At 39.2% G+C, this 19,594-nt stretch overlaps 1 protein-coding gene across 1 annotated transcript in view; it reads right to left on the reverse strand.

Annotated features, from left to right (window-relative positions):
- The window catches only part of DNAH11 (dynein axonemal heavy chain 11), a 313,588-nt gene that overhangs the window by 166,691 nt on the left and 127,303 nt on the right, over positions 1-19,594 (reverse strand). Inside the window, 7 exon segments of the mRNA XM_060020402.1 lie at positions 1,116-1,193; positions 2,021-2,215; positions 3,438-3,530; positions 8,264-8,402; positions 13,651-13,767; positions 16,651-16,796; positions 16,914-17,070. Coding sequence (XP_059876385.1) covers positions 1,116-1,193; positions 2,021-2,215; positions 3,438-3,530; positions 8,264-8,402; positions 13,651-13,767; positions 16,651-16,796; positions 16,914-17,070 — 925 coding nt within the window.

The following is a 19,594-nucleotide window of genomic DNA, read 5'->3' on the forward strand; positions in this document are numbered from 1 at the left end:
CAATGAAGACTAGATGAAAGAAATTGAATGTCTTAGAAATATTAAGCTTCTATTTTTAGAAACCATTAATCTACTGAAAATTATAGAATTTAATTTTATCCTTCCTTGCACCATGGCTCACATCTGAAACTTACTTTTAACAAAATAATTACAGGTCTATCAGTAATCTACTTTACTATTTCAAGGATCACATTTTTCAGTAGAAAAAGCCCTATACAGGGCTTCCTTTTACACGTATTCCACTTTGGATTCTGACCTAAATACTGGCAAGTTCTATAGACACCCATGCTCTAAAGTCTCATATGCCCACTCTGCTTATTTTTAGTTGCTGGTTACTAAATATGTTTATACCCAAACACCCTCAGTTAAACTGCATGCGGTTCTGCATTATACTGTCTGCCAAGCAAGAAGATAAGTATGTTGCCAGGACTGTCAGTAAGACCAAACAAAATTAAGCAGTGAACTAAAAATGGGGATAATAACACCCATGGCCTATCATCGTTGTGCAGAGTAAATCACACATAATGCACCTAGCAGAGTACATAATAAGCATGTGGTTTTTACTTCCTCCCTTTCTTTTCAAGTTTTGTTTTCACCCTATAGAGGGCTATATTTCTGGGGGAGTATTGAAGAAAACTATTTGGGTTTTTCTTAATGATATGGGGAGGAGACACTAGGATAACTTGGGAAATACAAGAAAATAGTTTTGGTCAATGTGGGTAGGGCCACACCAATCCTATAAGCCAGGTATCTTACTCTAGAGTCTCTCAATATGTTTACTTTGGATAAAAGAATTCAGGTACATTATCGAAAGGTGAATAGAGCAGGATGGCACGCATCTAAGTTCGCGAATAGGATGCTATCTCACGTGGAAAGCCCAATCTTCCCTCAGTTTACTTATTTGAATGCAATGTTCTACTAGCTCCTCTCTCCCTGCTCCCAGTATAAAGGAAGGGTTTCAACTGATCAAATAGCAATGTTAGAGTCTCAGATCCTAACCCAAAATTATGAGCAACTTCACTGAAGGGAACTCTCAAATGGAAGTGGATGTAGCTCTCCCACACTGTGCAATTTTGTTCCTTTCACGGCTGCAAGCGAACAGGCGTTTACTATACCTTGCTCTTTCCTGTGCCTGCGTTTCCAACGACAAAGACCGAGTGTCGCAAGGCCAACAGCTCCTCAAGCTGGACAACCTGCAGACCAAACAACCACACACTAGTTTCCTTTAATGAGTTTGCGATTAAAAAAAAAAATCTGCCCATTTTCACCCAGTTCTTTCCTTACAACTTGAGTCAGCCCCCACTGACAGCATTACCTTCCTGGAAAGTTAGAAAAGATGATAAGTGCAAAGTACAGTTGCTCCCAGATCTCTCAACGTAGAGTACGGGGATGAGGATGAAGAAAAACCATTACTTGGTGAGTTAGTGACACAGGCAGAAGTGAAGTACAGAGGTACTTGGTACATGGCAGGGGTTAGTTACAAAAATCAATGACTCTTCATGAAGTGGGACCAGAAACAGCATACGGCCAACGTCATCTACAACTGACTAATGACTTACATCCTTTGAAATATCTATAACAGATAATCTGTATGTATTTTAACATCCATGTATTCACTACACCCCAGACGAGTGAGTATATGCACAAGCCTTTGATAACTCAGGTGATATCATACGTTTCTCCCCCATTACAAGCATGTGCTAATGACTTTATTTCCAACTTTCTCTAAGATGGAGAGAAAAGAAAGCAAAATTAATTTTTGGTGCACATCACCGAGAAGAACCAAGGAGTTTTATAAACGAATGAAAAGTCTGCTTACATTGAAAACCATGACTTACCCTCTCTGTGTTTTCACCTTCTCACAGAATGGGACTATATTAGAAGGCTTTGATGTATATACTAAGGGCATCTTAAGGTCAGTGTAACATGTAAGTTAATGTTCTGGCTGAGTATCACTTAACCACAGTTATTGTCAATGCACCTCCCAAGGGCTGCCATGACAAGGAAATGATCCTTTTACTTTGAGGATGAAGCTCTCCTCGGGCTGCAGGCGGAGCTCCACGGTGGACTGCCTGACCATCTGCTCAAAGTGGGGCACTCTCCTCCGGGGCACATCCAGGGTTGGAAACAGGTCACCAACCAGGCCCAAAAACACAGGGATGTCATCAGTCACTATTTTAGGCATATTGAAGTCCCTTAATGCTCTCATGAGTACCTAGAAAGGAAAAGAGAAAACGTTTCATTAAAAAAGCCAATACAAGGTCTAACAAACACCTAAACAGCTAAAGATGTAATCGTGAGATAGACACTGTTCTCTATTAGAATGGCATTCTATCTACAGGGAGGGTAACTGCTTACAAGGTCATATATCAGAACAGCAGAAAGCTCTGCTGATACCATGGATAACCTCAGACTAAATCCAACAAAGAGGCCCCGTGCCTCCCTGGATAATGTTTTGATCTTAAGAAAGGGTCTGAGGTACTTCTCTCTGTAATCTTCAAACTCCAGGATGTAAATTAACCAAGGCCATGAGACCGTTTTGTCCAAAATACTCTAAGAATCTCAGAATGATAAACTCAACCCATTTTTAGTTTCGGTTTTTCTTCTATTTTGGCTGAAAACCAAAGAGGCCTTTAGATTTTAAAAGCAGTAACTTGAACATCAGAATGACTTTTACAGAAAGAGGTAAATGTATGAAATCTTGACCCAATCATGAATTGTGACTCAGAGGAAGAGGGAGAAAGGTGGAAAAAGAGACGTAGAAAATCACATGATAAATATCCCTTAACATGTAAAGAAACTCACAGGAATAGACCTTTTTCAAAATCTCAAGCCATATTGCATCTTCACACAGGCTGTATATGCATTACTCTCACTACTTGTTTAATAGAGAAAAATGCATGATGTGGGTGTTATTGTTTTTCCCCACGAAGGATAGTGGAACATTCCCCTAGTAGCTCTAAATAACCAACTAAATATATCATTGGTGTTAGGTGAGCATCCCCCCTGTTGCTTTCTTTAAACTCATCTCACAACCCATGAAATGGACATACTTTCTTCCATTAGATTATGTCTTCATGGACTTTTTCAGGATTAATATCCCAACTCAATCAGATTTTCTAAATGTTCCTCAGAGAAAATCAAACATTGATTACTGAATTATTTATGATCGCCAAAATATTTTTCGTGGCTGATATTTCAGAAGCACTTACAAAATCACATTTTCTTTCATATATTCATATCCTTTTACTCAAGAATACTTGTGGTCTTTTATAACATAAGAAATGCCAGTCCTCAAAATATCCTGTATTAAAAATAGATGTGATGCTTTTTAAAAAGTCATGCTATGTATGACCCACCATCCAGATATATATACTTTTATTTGTACAAAGCCATTAAGCTCTTCACTTAACAAAATCCTATTAGCATTGCAGTACCTGATCTTCAGGTCTATTTTTATCTCCTCGTTTCAGGGAGCCAGCTACAACCAAGACAGATTTAATAGCACGAAGTCCCCAATCATAATGATCCTAAAATCAAAACACAGATACATTTTTTCAAAGATTTTATGAGGGAATCAGATTCTCATTCCAGAAGTAAAAGCCAAAAGCTAAAAAAAAGAGTTCAGATAAAGATGTGTCTTAATGATGTAAAACAATATTCTCTTCCCGTCCTTGAAACTGTAAAAACCGTGTCCCTTCAGCGCCCTGCTTCTTTTGCCTGATTCTCCACCTCTGTCAGCAAATCTCTTCTTTCCATAGCGTTTAGTTGCAGTATTTGCCCAAGGCCCCATCCGCCTTCCTCCCTCTGTTCTCTCAGTAAGCCTGCTAACTCAGGGGTTCAATTACTCCAGTGTTTTCACTTCCAACCACAAGCACACTCCTCGTTTTCTACCGGCAGCCCTGTTATTCCACCCATTCCCAGCCCTGCATCTCTAACTTCCCTCATTACTCTTTTTTTAAATTTTATTTTTAATTTTTATTGGAGTATAGTTGATTTACAATGTTGTGTTAGCTTCAGGTGTACAGCAAAGTGAATCAGTTATACATATACATATATCCACTCTTTTTTAGATTCTTTTCCCATACAGATCATTACAGAGTATTCAGTAGAGTTGCCTGTGCTATACAGTAGGTCCTTATTAGTCATCTATTTTATATATAGTAGTGTGTATATGTCAATCCCAATCTCCCAGTTGATCCCTCCCCCACACCCCTTACCGCCTGGTAATGATATCATAGGATATTGCTTATGTGTGGAATCTAAAAAGGGTACAAATGAACTTATCTACAAAACATAAACAGAGTCACAGATGTAGAAAACAAACTTATGGTTACCAGGGGGTAAGCGGGGGAGGGATAAATTGGGAGATTGGGATTGATATATACACACTACTGTATATAAAATAGATAACTAATAAGGACCTACTGTATAGCACAAGGAACTCTACCCAGTACTCTGTAATGGCCTATATGGGAAAGAATCCAAAAAAGAGAGGATATGTGTATATGTATGACAGGTTCACTTTGCTGTACACTTGAAACTAACACAACATTATAAATCAACTATACCCCAATAAAAAAAAAAAGTTCCGTGATTAAACCAATACCTCTTCGAGACTTCCACATTACCCCTACACGAGATTCCTTCACAGGCTCCGAGCTCCTGGAGCATAGACCCCATGCTGATTTTTTGCCTTCTAGGTCCCTGCACAGCACACAGCACACAGCACAGGGCAGGAGGCTCAGGAAAGATACACTCTATTAGCTGACTGACGGTATGTAACCCATCTTCTCTCCTTTGTCTTCTGTCCACAATCCACATAGTAACAACCCTTCTCTCAATATCTCCCACCTGTGCGTGTGGGACAGTCACATAACCTCTCCAAGCCTTACTACCATCGTCTCTAAAAAGGTAGATTAAAGTATCCACCTACTTCACAAGGTTGTTGAAGTAAAATGAGTTAATGCTTTGTAAGTAGTGAAGCAACACATGTAAATGTATATGCTTTTCAGTACATTAATAGATAATAAAATCAATTTAGTGGGTCTTAACCATCATTTTTGTTGGTACTAAAATAGAACAGAATGGAATGAAAAATACCAGGGTGCACTGCAAATAAGGGTAAGAAGTGTTTGGTGAAGATTTTTGTTTCAGTGGTGCTTGGGTGCGTGTGCGTATGCATGTATGTGTATACTGACTCTCAACAGAAAGGTATTTTTTACTGTGGGTCATGGTAAAAATCATTTGAAAGCCATTGATATACAAAGAAGACTAGGGCTTGAGAGGAGGGAAAGAGAGGGGAAAGAGGAGGCCAGGGAGATTGGGGAGGGGCTAAGTCATCGCAGTAACACTATTAAAGGAGAGGATGTACAAAAAGACACATACACCCCAATGTTCATTGCAGCACTATTTACAATAGCCAAGTCACGGAAGCAACCCAAATGTCCATCGACAGACAAATGGATAAAGAAGATGTGGTATATATATACAATGGAATATTAGTCAGCTATAAAAAGGAATGGCATAATGCCATTTGTAGCACCATGAATGGACCTAGAGATTATCACTCTAAGTGAAGTCAGAAAGAGAAAGACAAATATCACAGGATATCACTTATATGTGCAATCTAAAATATGACACAAATAAACTTATTTACAAAACAGACTTACAGACATAGAAAACAAACTTATGGTTACCAAAGGGGAAAAGGAGGTGGAGAGGGATAAATTTGGAGTTTGGGATTAGCAAATACAAACTACCATATATTAAACAGATAAACAACAAGGTCCTACTGTATAGCACAGGGAACTATATTCAATATCTTGTAATAACCAATAAGGGAAAAGAATATGAAAAAGATTATATATGGGGCTTCCCTGGTGGTACAGTGGTTGAGAGTCCGCCTGCCGATGCAGGGGACACGGGTTCATGCCCTGGTCCGGGAAGATCCCACATGCCACGGAGTGGCTGGGCCTGTGAGCCATGGCCGCTGAGCCTGCGCATCAGGAGCCTGTGCTCCGCAACGGGAGAGGCCACAACAGTGAGAGGCCCGCGTACCGCAAAAAAAAAAAAAAAAGAAAAATATTATATATGTATGTGTGTGTATACAACAATCACTTTTCTGTACACCAGCAACTAACACAGCATTGTTAATCAACTATACTTCAATTAAAAAAAAACAAAAAGACGACCTGGTGACACTCCTAAACATTTAAACAGCGCAAACAACTGCTAACATAATCTTCACCATTTTCATCAGGTTATTCCTCTGGTCAAAAATGTCCACTGATTCTTCTCAAATCCATTCCTACAGCTTAGAAAACTATCACTGGACTGTGTTCCTAACTCAGCTTTTCTGTCCGGGACAAATTTCTTTCCCCTCATCTCATCTCTGACACTTCTGTTGAGTTGGAGAGCCCTTTCCTCAACTACTCTACCCCTCGCACCCTCTCCCTCCTGTAAGTGGTTACAGATGTCCTAGAAAGGGTTAGAAAGGACTGGATTTAAATCTTGCTCCTACCACTTATTAGTTGGGAACTTTGGATAGGTTATTTACTCAGTTTCCTCACCTGTAAAATGGAACAAATAAGACCAAATTCATAGTAGTTTTGTCAAGATAAAAAGCTAACACATGGTGCCTGTTCAGTAAATGTTGGTTCCTTTCCCCCTTCAAACTATGATAATTTTTTCATCCTCCATTTCCTTCTAATTTTTATTGCATGTAAACTAAATCTCCTACATAGGTTCTTTGAAGTCAGAAATCTAGGTGTCTGCTTCAATTGTTCTGTTTACCCCGTTCATTGTTGTCAGCAATAACTATATTACTTGAATACAGTAAATGCTTACTAAATGTGTTTAAGTATTAGTACTGGGAATGGGGTATGGTTGCAACTCCATGTATCCTGGGTCCGGTAACACTTTTTTCTTCTGACGTTTTCCCATTATAAAATTAAAAGGGGCTCATTGAAAAAAAATAAAATGATATCACAAACAAGAATAGGAAAAAAATTTTAAATACTCACCATCTTAGTACCCAGAAACAAATGTTAAAAATCACAATGTATTTTCCAGTCACTTCATATGTATATAAAACACACAGTGTAATATAAAATGTACTGAATAAAACACATGCAAATTGTAGATCACATCAACAGTTTGCTGTGCTGTTTTTTGCATATAACATTGTCACAAGCATTTTTCCACATTATCAAATTCGATATGTTTTACCCCAGAATATAAATTCACAGTTGTTAAAATGACAATATGAATTTGCCTCTCAGATTCCAAATTTCACCCCAACAAAGGGTAATTTAAAATGAGTACATCTGGCAGTACAGGTAACTGAGTGGTTCTAGCTGTGATATTTTAATACTTTCATCCTTCATCCCGGAACAACTGCAAAATAATGTCACCAGGAATTAACAAGAGGTCACCAAAAGAATGAAGTCAAAGGTGACCAAAAAGCTAAATTTAAAAACAGTGATGCTGATATAGATGGCATTTTTGTGGCCCACCAGCAGCTTCAACGAAACAGCAAGAAGGTAGTAACTGGAGAGTAATGCATTTATTAATTTGGCCCATTTCAGAAACAAAGGAATTGTAGAGCAAAAATAAACACAAACAAAAAAGCCAAGTCTACCTTCAAATAAAGAATTACCAACAAAACGAGAAAATCTTTCATTTAGCATTTCTCAAGGGTTTTTCAGAAAATCAGCTTTCCCTGACTCTTATGAACACTCCCGCCGTCTTTCCCTGGAAAATAATATTCCCACCAGGAAAGGGAGGCATCATAAAATTCATATCTAATTACAGCACTGATAACATTTAAAGAAAATCACATAGCCCACTGATAAAAGCTGTACTAAGTACAAAGAAAGCCTTCAACTTAATATGTCTCAAGTTTTTTTTTTTTAACAAGCTTTATATGTGCTCTCCATTACTGGCTCCAAGTTGAAGATGAGGAAATTGAGGCACTTAGGGACTAAAGCCATATCCTTTTTAGCACAAGGAGTATATGATTTTTTTTGTTCTTTGTTTTTGAATTTTATTTATTTTTTTATACAGGTTATTATTAGTCTTATTTTAATTTCAAAAAAAATGAAGAATTGTAAAATTCAGATTTTCAAAATTTTGGGGAAAATATAAAACTATTCCTAAATGTCTAACTATAATTTGAGTGATAAATTACCCAGTGTCCGTACTTCAGAAGCTGTTCTAATGGGGTGTAAAAACCCAGAAAAAGTAACATAATACCCCTCACCTGCTTGGACAGGAGCTCCTTGCAGAGCGTGTACAATGTAATAAACTTGCGGGCTAGTGAGCGTGCATCCACAAAACCTTCAGCAACTAACAGGATTTCACAGATTAGCTCGATGTCAGGGGCCACCATGGCACAGGGTCTACAAAGTAAATATGAAATTTTGTTTTAAAATGCAATAAGGTAATAAGTACAAATGGCTGAAACCCAGTGATTAATGTGTACCAACATTCTAACCATTCCCAAGCAGGTCACAATTACCTCTGTCAATCATAGCTAACAAGACCCTTCACTTCAACTAAAAAATGCCCAGGAGTTACTAGACACATAGAAAAAGGTGGAAAATATGCAAATGGCATAAGCACGGGTGTAGGAGCTGAAGGGAAATCTGTGGGTACAATCGGTAAACTTCCATTTCAAGTTGTCACTGCACAAAGATGAGTGATGTTTTGTGCTTAGAGGCCAGCCTTTATTTGTGGCCAGTGCTGTGCTGGTGAACAGTTAACAACTGGCTCTCCAAAAAATAATGTTTGCTGACTTCCATGGAATCAATACCTCCACCGTGGCTGATTTCAATCTACCAACACGGTATCACTAAACTTGCAGCTGGCACGAGATGTGAGGTTGTACACCACCATACAGACACAATAGACACAAGTACCCTAAGAGCGCAAGTATTGATAAACTAATTAGGAAATCATGAGTTTGAATGCTTATCACCTTTGTCTTTAATAGATGTTAATCAAAAGTTTATATAATTTGTTTTTTTATTAGTACCTGTGCTTTACAGCCACCTCACAAAATTCATGAAAAGTTAACCATCAGCTCCTGGGCTTCCCTGGTGGCGCAGTGGTTAAGAATCCGCCTGCCAATGCAGGGGACACGGGTTCGAGCCCTGGTCTGGGAAGATCCCACATGCTGTGGAGCAACTAAGCCCATTGCCAGAGCTACAGAGCCTGAGTGCCACAACTACAAAAGCCTGCACGCCTAGAGTCCATGCTCCACAACGAGAGAAGCCACTGCAATGAGAAGCCCACATACTGCAGTGAAGAGTAGCTCCCACTCGTCGCAACCAGAGAAAGCCCACATGCAGCAATGAAGACCCAACACAGCCATAAATAAATTAAAAAAATTAAACAACAACAGCAACAAAAAGTTAACCATCAGCACTTTCAAACTCATACCAGCCATCTCCAACACTGCCTGTGGCCAGCTTGGTTAGACTTTTAAGCTGAAAATTTATCAAAACATAACTTTCAAATTCCCTTCCTTTTGGAGGGAGACTTCCAAAAAGTTCTCGCAGGACAATTACCATTAAAAGCAACATTTGAGGGCTTCCCTGGTGGCGCAGTTGAGAGTCCGCCTGCCGATGCAAGGGACACGGGTTCATGCCCTGGTCCGGGAAGATCCCACATGCCGCGGAGCGGCTGGGCCCATGAGCCATGGCTGCTGGGCCTGCGCGTCCGGAGCCTGTGCTCCGCAAGGCGAGAGGCCACAAACAGTGAGAGGCCTGCGTACCACAAAAAAAAAAAAAAGCAACATTTGAAAAACTTCCACTCAACTGAAGTCCAGTGCAAAGAAGGAGCCAGAGTAAATAAGCCTGTCATTTTAGACTTTTCCAGTAATATATACCCATCTATTTTTTGTAAATACTATTACAGTCTACTGTAAGCCTATCTAATTTTTCATCCTAAACATTCCTGAGTCTCTGGATCTATGTTATTCACTGCTTCTACCTAAAGTAGCCTCACGTTTTTTCCCACAGTTTTTTATGTCAATAGGGGAGGGAAGAGGCTAGCATATTTACTTCACTGGTACTTCCACTAACACTGACAACTGATATTCAATGAGTAGTCTTCATACCATAAGGGATGCTAAAAGCTTTTCAGGCACTCTCACTCAGTTCTCTCAACTCTTTGATGTGGCTACTCTTCTTATCTGTACTGTACTGAGGTACAGACTAAGGTTCTGAGCAGTACAAGCACACAGCTGAGGCCACATGGTGGGGGTCATGATACTCTCAAGGCTCAGGCATGCTGCTTCCGCTCATGAACATTACTTTCATCACCAGTTGTCCTTCAAACTTTGCTGACACCAGTCCTGACCCCCATACACAAATGAGTCTGCACTTACTTAAACCAAATTTATGAAAACTTCACAAAATAATTCCCAATTTTAAGACCCAAATGAAAACATGTATTGATGCAAGATGAACCGTATACAAATGTAAAAGTACTGCAGAGATGTACAATTTTCAAATGAAAATATTCTATAATCATTACATTTATTTCTAGGATAGTTATTCTCTAGAATGTTTTTTTCAAGGAAAATGAACATTATAAAATTGCTATGCTAGAGAGAAAGCTATTTTATGAGGAAAGGAAGATGTTCACTAAAAGTTGCTAGAATAATTGACTATAACGGAAAAGAATTCTGTTTAAATACTCATTCCATGCTACTTACCAAAATAAGCCCTTAACAGATGAAGTACGTTTGAAAAGTCATAATATAAAAATTAAAAGAGAATACAAATGAAATATGCTTAAACATCTAGATGGATAGACAAGCAAATTTTAAGCTTAAAAGAATTTAAAGACATCACACTAAAAACTACAGAGGTTCTTACATTATATGTGAAGTAGCATATTATTTTGAAGGTAGACCGTGAACAAAGACACATATTTTAAACACGAAAGAACTCTTAAAAAGTAAAACTGATAAGCCTCTAGCTCATCAAGGAAACAAAGGGAGAGAAGACACAAATTACCCTTACCAGACATGGATCTCAGGACATCACCAGAGATAATAAGAGAATATTATGAACAAATTAATGCCAATAAATTCAACAATTTAGATAACATAGAGAAATTCCTTAAATGATGCAAATCATCACAACTAACTGAAGAAAAAAATCTGGAAAATCTCTGTATCTATTAATTTAATTGATCACTAAAACGATTCCCACAAAGAAAAATCTAAGCCCAAATGGGTGAATGGCTTCATGATTAATTCTATCAAATATTTAGGGGGTAAATAATACCAATCCTACACAAACTCTGAAGAAAACAGAGAAGGGAACGTATGTCAAGTCATTCATGGGGTCAGCATTACCCTGATGCCAAAACCAGATGAAGATATGACAAGAAAGCACACTACAGAGCAATGTCCCTCATGACATCAATTTTAAAATCCTCAACAAAATAGTACCATATTGAATCCAACAATACATATGAAATAATATCTCCTGACCAAGTGGAGTTTATCCCAGGAATACAACCTCGAAGAATTGTTTAGCATTTGAATAATCAATGAGTACAGTTTAGCACATTAACAAAAAGAAGGGGGGGGTCCACATAAAACCTATTAAAAAAAAAACTTCTAAAAGAAACATAGTTGAAAAATTTTGCAACCTGGGGCGAGTCAAGCGTTCTTAAACAGGATATTTTTAAAAACCATGAAACAAATTGATAAATAATATTTTATTGAATTTAAAACTTTTATCTTTGATGGGCACCATTAAGAAAACGAAAAGGCAAGCCACAAATTGAGAGAAAAATATTTGCAATATGTGTATTTAACAAAGAAACTGTATGCAGAGGGCTTCCCTGGTGGTGCAGTGGTTGAGAGTCCACCTGCCGATGCAGGGGACACGGGTTTGTGCCCCGGTCTGCGAAGATCCCACATGCCGTGGAGCGGCTGGGCCCGTGAGCCATGACCACTGAGCCTGTGCGTCCGGAGCCTGCGCTCCGCAACGAGAGAGGCCACAACAGTGAGAGGCCCACGTATTGCAAAAAAGAAACTGTATGCAGAATACAACACTTCACAAAAGAGGGTATGGGAATGGTCAGTAAGTTAAATGTAAAGATTTTCAACATTATTTACCATCGTGGAAATGCAAGCTAAATCCACAATGACATACCACTACCTATCTATCAGATTTGCTAAAACTAAAAAGACTGACGATACCAAGTTTTGACAAGAATGTAGAGCAGCAGAAATTTTCATACATTAGTGGTAAGGGTGTAAAAGGGTACAGCCATCTTGGAAACCATATTGGCAGCTTCTAATAAAGTCAAACGTACACCTGCCATGTGACTTAGCAATTCCATTCATAGATATCTACCCCAAAGAAAACATATATTCACAGAAAGACTGTACATCAATGTTCATAGCAGCTTTATTCATAACAGCCCCAAACTGGAAACAATGTCCATCAACTAGTGAATGGATAAATAAATTGTAGTATGTCTCTCCAATAGAATGCTCATCAGCAACAAAAAGGAAGGAACTAGCGATATGCTGGATAACTCAGATGAATCCCCAAACCACAATGTCCAAGGGAAGCAGACAACACAAACAGGAACATATGGTAGGGGTTCGTTTACAGGAACTCTAGAAGAGGCAAATTTAACCTCGAGTCACAGAAAGGACATCAGTGATGTGAGGGCTTAACTTCAAAGAGGCACAAGAGAATGTCTGGGGGTGTCAGAAACATTCCATATCTTGATTGTGGTAGTGTTTTCACCAACTGGATACTTAAGTGGGTGCATTTTATTACATGAAATTACACCTGAACAAAGTTGATTTAAATCAGAACAGGTTTGTATACAACAGCACAAGTTCTCTGACAGACTGCTAATAAGCATATAAACCGTCAGAGTACATTTGGAAAGCAGATCATCGATCAAGATTTTAATCAGTCACCAATTCTACATGTAGGAATCTATTCTGGGTAATAACCTGAAATAAGGATAACACTTCATGTGGAGGGATGTGTACGGCTGGCTACTTTATGATCATAAAAAACTGAAAAGAAAAACACAAGCCCTCCATGTCAGACAACAGGGGATGGTTAAGAAAATTATGGAGGAGCCCTGGGAGAGACCATTTTGGAGCTACAAAAAATGGTATTTCCAGAGAATTTTCAACAATATGACAAACTACTTATGTCAACATATTAAATGAGAATTAATGAAAATCTAACCTAATATCTTAACCTCATAAAACAGGAATTATAAGAGACTAGATAAAAATACAACGATCATTATTTCTGGGTGGTAAAGTGGTAACTTTATTCGTTTCCGTATTTTCCAAATATTCTGTAGTTTGTGAAGATTATATTTATAATAAAAATATCATGACAAAAGAGCTAGTATTAAATGTTCAAATGTACTATGTAACTTTTAAGGAATGATTTTCAGTCCTGGTTTCATATTTCAAAAGAATTAATTTATCATGGTGAAAGTTCTCTCTATAAAGGGATCCCAAAGATATAATAAAGGGTTTTCCACAGAAATTCCCAAGTAAAAACAAATCATTTAACAGTGCAAACCAGCAACGTTAGGTGACATGAGTGCTCCAGATGCTAACCCACAAAGCATAACACTTGCCTGAAAAGAGCTTTGAGATTTTCCGGTAATTCGGTTCGACCAGCATATCCTGGGTTCATAGTAATAAATATTCCAACTGATGGCTTCAGTGTGATAGCTTCCCCAAGAAATACAAATCTACCAGAAAAAGAATGTTGATGGAATTAAATGTGTTCACTGAATATGAATGCACATTGACAAATGCAAACCAATGCAAAATGCAAATTATTATTAGGAAGCTGTTTATGCTGTGTAATTTTCTTTAAAATTCATAAGCATACATATTTTGAAGAGTGTTTATTAAAAATACATTCCCTTCCCCCAAAGGAATTACAAGTATGGCAAGTATTCCTTTGTGTTTTAGCATGGCTGCAGTATGCTAGAATATAAAAATGAGGACTTGACTACTTTAACAGTTAATGAAAGGTGATGCCATTTTTGCCTTCAACATGGGCTGCAGTTTCTTGAATGGGATACCGTACAGATGCAGAATGTCCATGCTAAGAGAAAAAAGGGACTCCTTGTTCTGTTGTTATATTGTCCATTTGCTCACCCTCCATCTCTCCTTCCCTCCCATTTAGTCAACAAATATCTACTGACCACCACTGAGAGGTAGATTAGTGTGGTGCTTGTGACAGCTAGCTCTGGGGCCGGACTGGGAGCATTCAGAGACCAGCTATATCACTTTATGCATATTCCATTCCCTCATCTAATAAAAAAGAAGAAGCATGGAGGATAATGATATTACCTACCTTATTGGATTACATGAGGATTAAAAGAGATTATGTATATAAATGGCTAAGAGTACAGTGCCTAGGGCCTGGTAAATACTCAACAGATGTTAGCTATGACTATGCCTATTGTCATGACTTGAAGGTATTGGAGAAGCAGTGAAGGATTTTCAGAAAGCTTTGAAAGGGCCATTAGCCTGTTGATGGCCAGGGCAATGGAACGGTAAAGGGCAGTAGGAGCCAAACTGAAGGACATGTGGAAGGAAACTTCCAAATGGAGGGAAATGAGACAAACAGAAGGCGTTCTCCTGTTGAGAAAGGGGAGGGCTAAAGCGGTTAAGGAGCTGGGCCTCCAACACGGACTAGGGAGGGAAAAGAGACAGCCACAGCTTTTAGGACTAAGAGTTTCTTAGATGCTTGACAATGAAGAGAAGGTGGATTGTGTTTAGTCAAGGTAAGAATGGAGAAATCTTCGTTCTCAGAGTATCAGGCTGGGGAAGGCAAACAGGCCTGGCAGGTGGCTAGGGCAGCAGGGTAGCTGAGCACTCTTCCACTAAACAGAGCAGGGACAGCCATAAGCCAGAGGCATGGACCTCAAGGGGGCAGAGCCAGCAAGATGCTGGAAAGCTTTGTGGGTGAGGCACCGTCCCATCTTTTAAATTCTTGAGTGGAAAGAGAATGTAATAAAACTCATGAACTCATGAAGGAGCCTAGCAGTTTGCACATGGGCTAGCTTGATGATGAACAGGTACAACTCACATACGTGCAGACATGGAGACTGTTGAGAAGCATGGTTGGAAATTTTCAGAAATCCTTGCATTGATCAGTTATCTCAATCTCCGTAAGAAAGGATGGCCTCAAAGGCACCTGGGTTACATCAAATAAGAAGATTTTGACTAAAAGCTAAATCAAGTATGTCTGGGGATCAAAGGCGAAGAATCTAACTTCTGTAACATGACATTAGCTCAGGGGTAGTTAAGGCAGCAGACATCTGGTCACAGGAAACTGGTTTCCCAGAGCCATGTGGTGGAAGGACTGAGAATTTTTCTAGAAGGCAGAAATACCCAGATGTATCTACAATAACTGCAAACTCCTGTAATAGGTTCACAGTTTGAAAGGGCTGGATGATCTTCCCCTGATGGGAGACTGACATGTTCTTATGGATAAGACAGCTAACTGAGCAAAATACCCTAAGAAATGGGAGTCAATGGGTAGGCCAGATACATGAGATTTCACTGTATACAAAAATGTTACAAAGAAAACCACAACTGGGTATTATAATACTGATTTCTCAAATGAAGCCATCAAACCCTAAGCACCATGTTTTGTCTTTCAGAGTGCGGCACCAAGTAGGGAAGCGATTAGGTTCTAGCTCCATCTGGAAATGTTTTGGCCTGAATAACTGGAAGAATGTGGGGGTGTATTCTACTGGGACAGGGCAACTAACAAAGCAAGCGTTAGTGGAAAGGCCAGGATTTCGACTTTGGCTATATTAAATATGAGAGGCCAATGAGACATCACATGGAGTCTTCAGATGGCCCAAGACAACTGCTGACATTGTATATGTAAGTCTAGATATCACAGAAAGGAGGTCTGGGCAGCTGGTAGCCAGCACCATCAATATGGTATTGAAAGCCACGTGACTAAATGAAATGACCAAGGGAACAAGTAGAGATAGAGAAAAGAAGACACCTGAAGATTGAGGCCTGTGACATTCAACATTAATAGGTCAGGAAATAACAATAAAAAATAATAGCTAACACTGACATGGTGCTATGTGTCAGGCACTTGCCCAAGCGTTCTGCATTTACTTCTCACTGTAATCCATAAGGTGGGTACTGTACTTCTCTCCATTTCATAGATGAGAAGAAATCAGCAAAGGAGCAGCCCTGAGGGTGGGAGAAAACCGGGAGGATGTAGAGTCCTGGAACCGATGTGAAGAAAGCGTGTCACGCAGAAGGGAGGGAGTGACTGTGTCAAACGCTGCTGAAGGTCAAGTAAGATCAGGACTGAGAATTGATAACTAACTGGATTTCGTGTTGTAGAGGGTGCTTATTCTTCCACTGATTAAAGTATGTGATACACCTTTGTTGTAATGAACACTTAAAAAACGCGGCTAAAACACAGGAGGTTATTCAAAATAATTCTTCACAATTAACCAGTCTCTCTCATTTTATCCATCTCCTGGGACAGGAAGAGGCAGCTGGAGACTGTGAAGATGAGGTCTCCTGCATTGCTCTAAGGTTCTCCTTCTACTTGTAAGAACAGGAAGAAGCTACATGCCGCTCACCTCTTCTTCCTGTTTCTGATGGCATCGTGTATCATCTTCACTTGTACTGCCACCACGGAGAGAACTTCCACAGAAATTCGATTGAACTCGTCAAAGCAGCCCCAAGCTCCTGTCTGCACCAATCCCTTATAGATATTTCCTATGGACTTAATGATGGAGTGAGGCATTAAGAATGTAACAGAAAAGGGTTTTTAGCTATTAGTTTGACTCATTCCAGGACAGGAATAATACTGTTAGGATGTATCATTTTATAACTAACTTACTTTGTAGTCCATTTGCTCAGAACAGTTGAATACATAAACCACCATGCCCAGGGCACGGCCAAGATCTTTGGTGGTTTCTGTTTTCCCTGTACCAGCCGGGCCAGCGGGAGCCCCACTCATGGTGAGATGAAGTGACTGAGTTAAAGTAATGTAACACCTTTAAGCAAAAGAAAACACAAATATTACGATCTTCTATGAGATTCCTAGAAGATGTAAGGGACAATCCAATTTTTTTTAAAGTTTAAGAAGTCATGGTCTAAGAATCTGGTTGTAACACAAAATACTGACACATCTCTGATTCGTTCATGGTAAGAGTCAGGATAATATCAAATTTAATTTTAGTTTGGCTGTTTAAAAGTAACAGAGAAGAATGTACTGCTTTATTTGTCTCATTTCCTAAGAGCTGCATATTTGAATACAAATGACACTTAATTTGCAATGCCCTTGAATTTCTGATATTTCTAGGTAAACATATTATTAATACGGCAGACATCTCAAACTACTGTTTATAAAAGAAAAATAGATATCTTGGATGATGAATGAATGAAGCACTAACTGCATTAAACTGTTATTTAATAAATACATTGAGATGAGATATGTAAACATACAGAGTATGCAAATAATATATACCTATTTCACTGTAAAAAGCAAATATAACAAAGATAACAATTTATTACGTTAAAATGTATTCAGGAATTCATTTTGAACGTGTCGCTACGTGTGTTTAGATTATGATAATACTTATTTTTGCAGGAAAGATTCAGAGGTTCTTAGACTGAGGAAAATTATGCAAAGACAGAATTTAATACTTGTAAAAGAAGGAAAACTAATAAACGGTGAGGACCTAACATGAGGTTTCTGCAGACTCATGAATTATTTTTGTCTTAGTACAGACAGTGGATCTAGTGGGAAGACACACACACGGAAGACCCAGGACTAGTGTCTACTCTGCCACTCATCAGATAATCTTAAATTACATTTCTGACATCAACATGCCTCAGTTTTCTCCTCCATGAAATGAGGTTTATTGTAGGACTTTATTAAGAAAGCCAACCCAACACGGTGCCCAGGTGGTGAGGGCAATGGACTGCTAAGAAGGCCAAAGGTAAATGCCTTAAAAAATCCAAAGTACTATGCAGACAGAAGCAGTTACTTATGGAAATGGAGAGTGTTTCTGTATTTTACAGCCATCACGTTTCAGAGCATCTTACAATGAATATGGAATTGAAAGACCCCTGGACTAGGAATTATAGCACTTTTTATGGTGCAGACTATCCCCTATTAATCTTTTCTTGTGGTTCCAAGTTTTGCCTGACATAGGACCACCTATATGCTGCAGACTACCTTTCCTCCCTGCCTTCCAGCCAGGAGCAGTCAAGTGATCAAGCTCCAGCCAACATGCTATGTACTGAAACTAGTGTGCTAACCCTGGGATGCCTCCTTTGAGACGTTTGCCCCTTTCCCACTGGCTGAAACAAACGTGCAAACCACGGGCAGCATGTCGGCCACCCAGAAGCCTATACAGCTGGACCATCCTCCTCGGGAATGTCACACAACTGAGACCCCAGCTGCCATGTTATCAAAGGACTTATATTCTGGGTCTCTCTGGAACAACAGCTTAGCACCCCCAAACCAATCCACCTGTGTTCCAGCCCAAGTCTCTCAATTACAAGCTTGGTTGACTTGGTTCTCTGAACCTTCCCACATAGGGGAGAAGGAAATGCTCTCTGTCTAGTCTACCACACAAGGGGAAGTTCGGCATCAAACAAGACATAGTGAAAGTGTTTGAAAGGCAGCATTGTGTTAATGTAAACAATTAGTAAACAATCCAAAGAATGAAATGGGAAAGAAATGTACATAGTGCGAACATCTTATACAGCCCTATTCACTCTATAAAAGGAACATTCATCTTCCTTTTAACTTCCAAATAAACCACATAGTGGTCTTTAAATTAAAAAGTTAATAAGCTATTGGCCTCACACACCGGTAATTTTAAAAAATGCCTCTTCCCCATTTCTCCTGTATGCTGTGCCTCTCCCCACCCCCTTTTCTATGTGCAAGGGCACGTATACAGCAGACTCTGGCATTTGCAGTTTTGACTCTTCAAGCGATTTTGTCAAGCTACAAAGTTTAATCTCTCACCCTGAAAGCAGTACATAAATTAACTAATTAAGATAGTGAACACTGACTTTTAGTTAGAGACGAGTTAAAGGGAACTGAATTAGAGAAACAATTGCAGAAGCCATATGATTTATCAAGGACAACATCACGAGCAGATTAGTGTGTGCAAGAAAGATCACAAAGCTAGTGAGGGAAATCCATCAGCCTCCCAGGGCCACCACTACCCAGCTCGACAGACAGACTTGCAACCGTCTGCCCTTCCGTTCCCAGATAAAGTATACGGCATCGTGGTAACTGGATAACTGGGAACACGCACATGATCTTGAGGTGTGATTTCCCTTTCATGAATACCAAGGACTAAATATGCTTTCTCCCACCAAATAATTCAGCAGAGGTTGGAATACAAACAAAGAATCTCACGTCAATGTGACATATCCTTACCTCTACAACATTCTGACCGTGTGTATCTATTAACTTGGAGTCAAGTGGCAACGAACGTTTAAGAATCCCTTGCTCCCTTGACAGGCTTGAGCCACACTGGGCTCTGTGTCTACCCCTTG

Source organism: Delphinus delphis, chromosome 9 (assembly GCF_949987515.2).
Source record: "Delphinus delphis chromosome 9, mDelDel1.2, whole genome shotgun sequence".
NCBI lineage: Eukaryota > Metazoa > Chordata > Mammalia > Artiodactyla > Delphinidae > Delphinus > Delphinus delphis.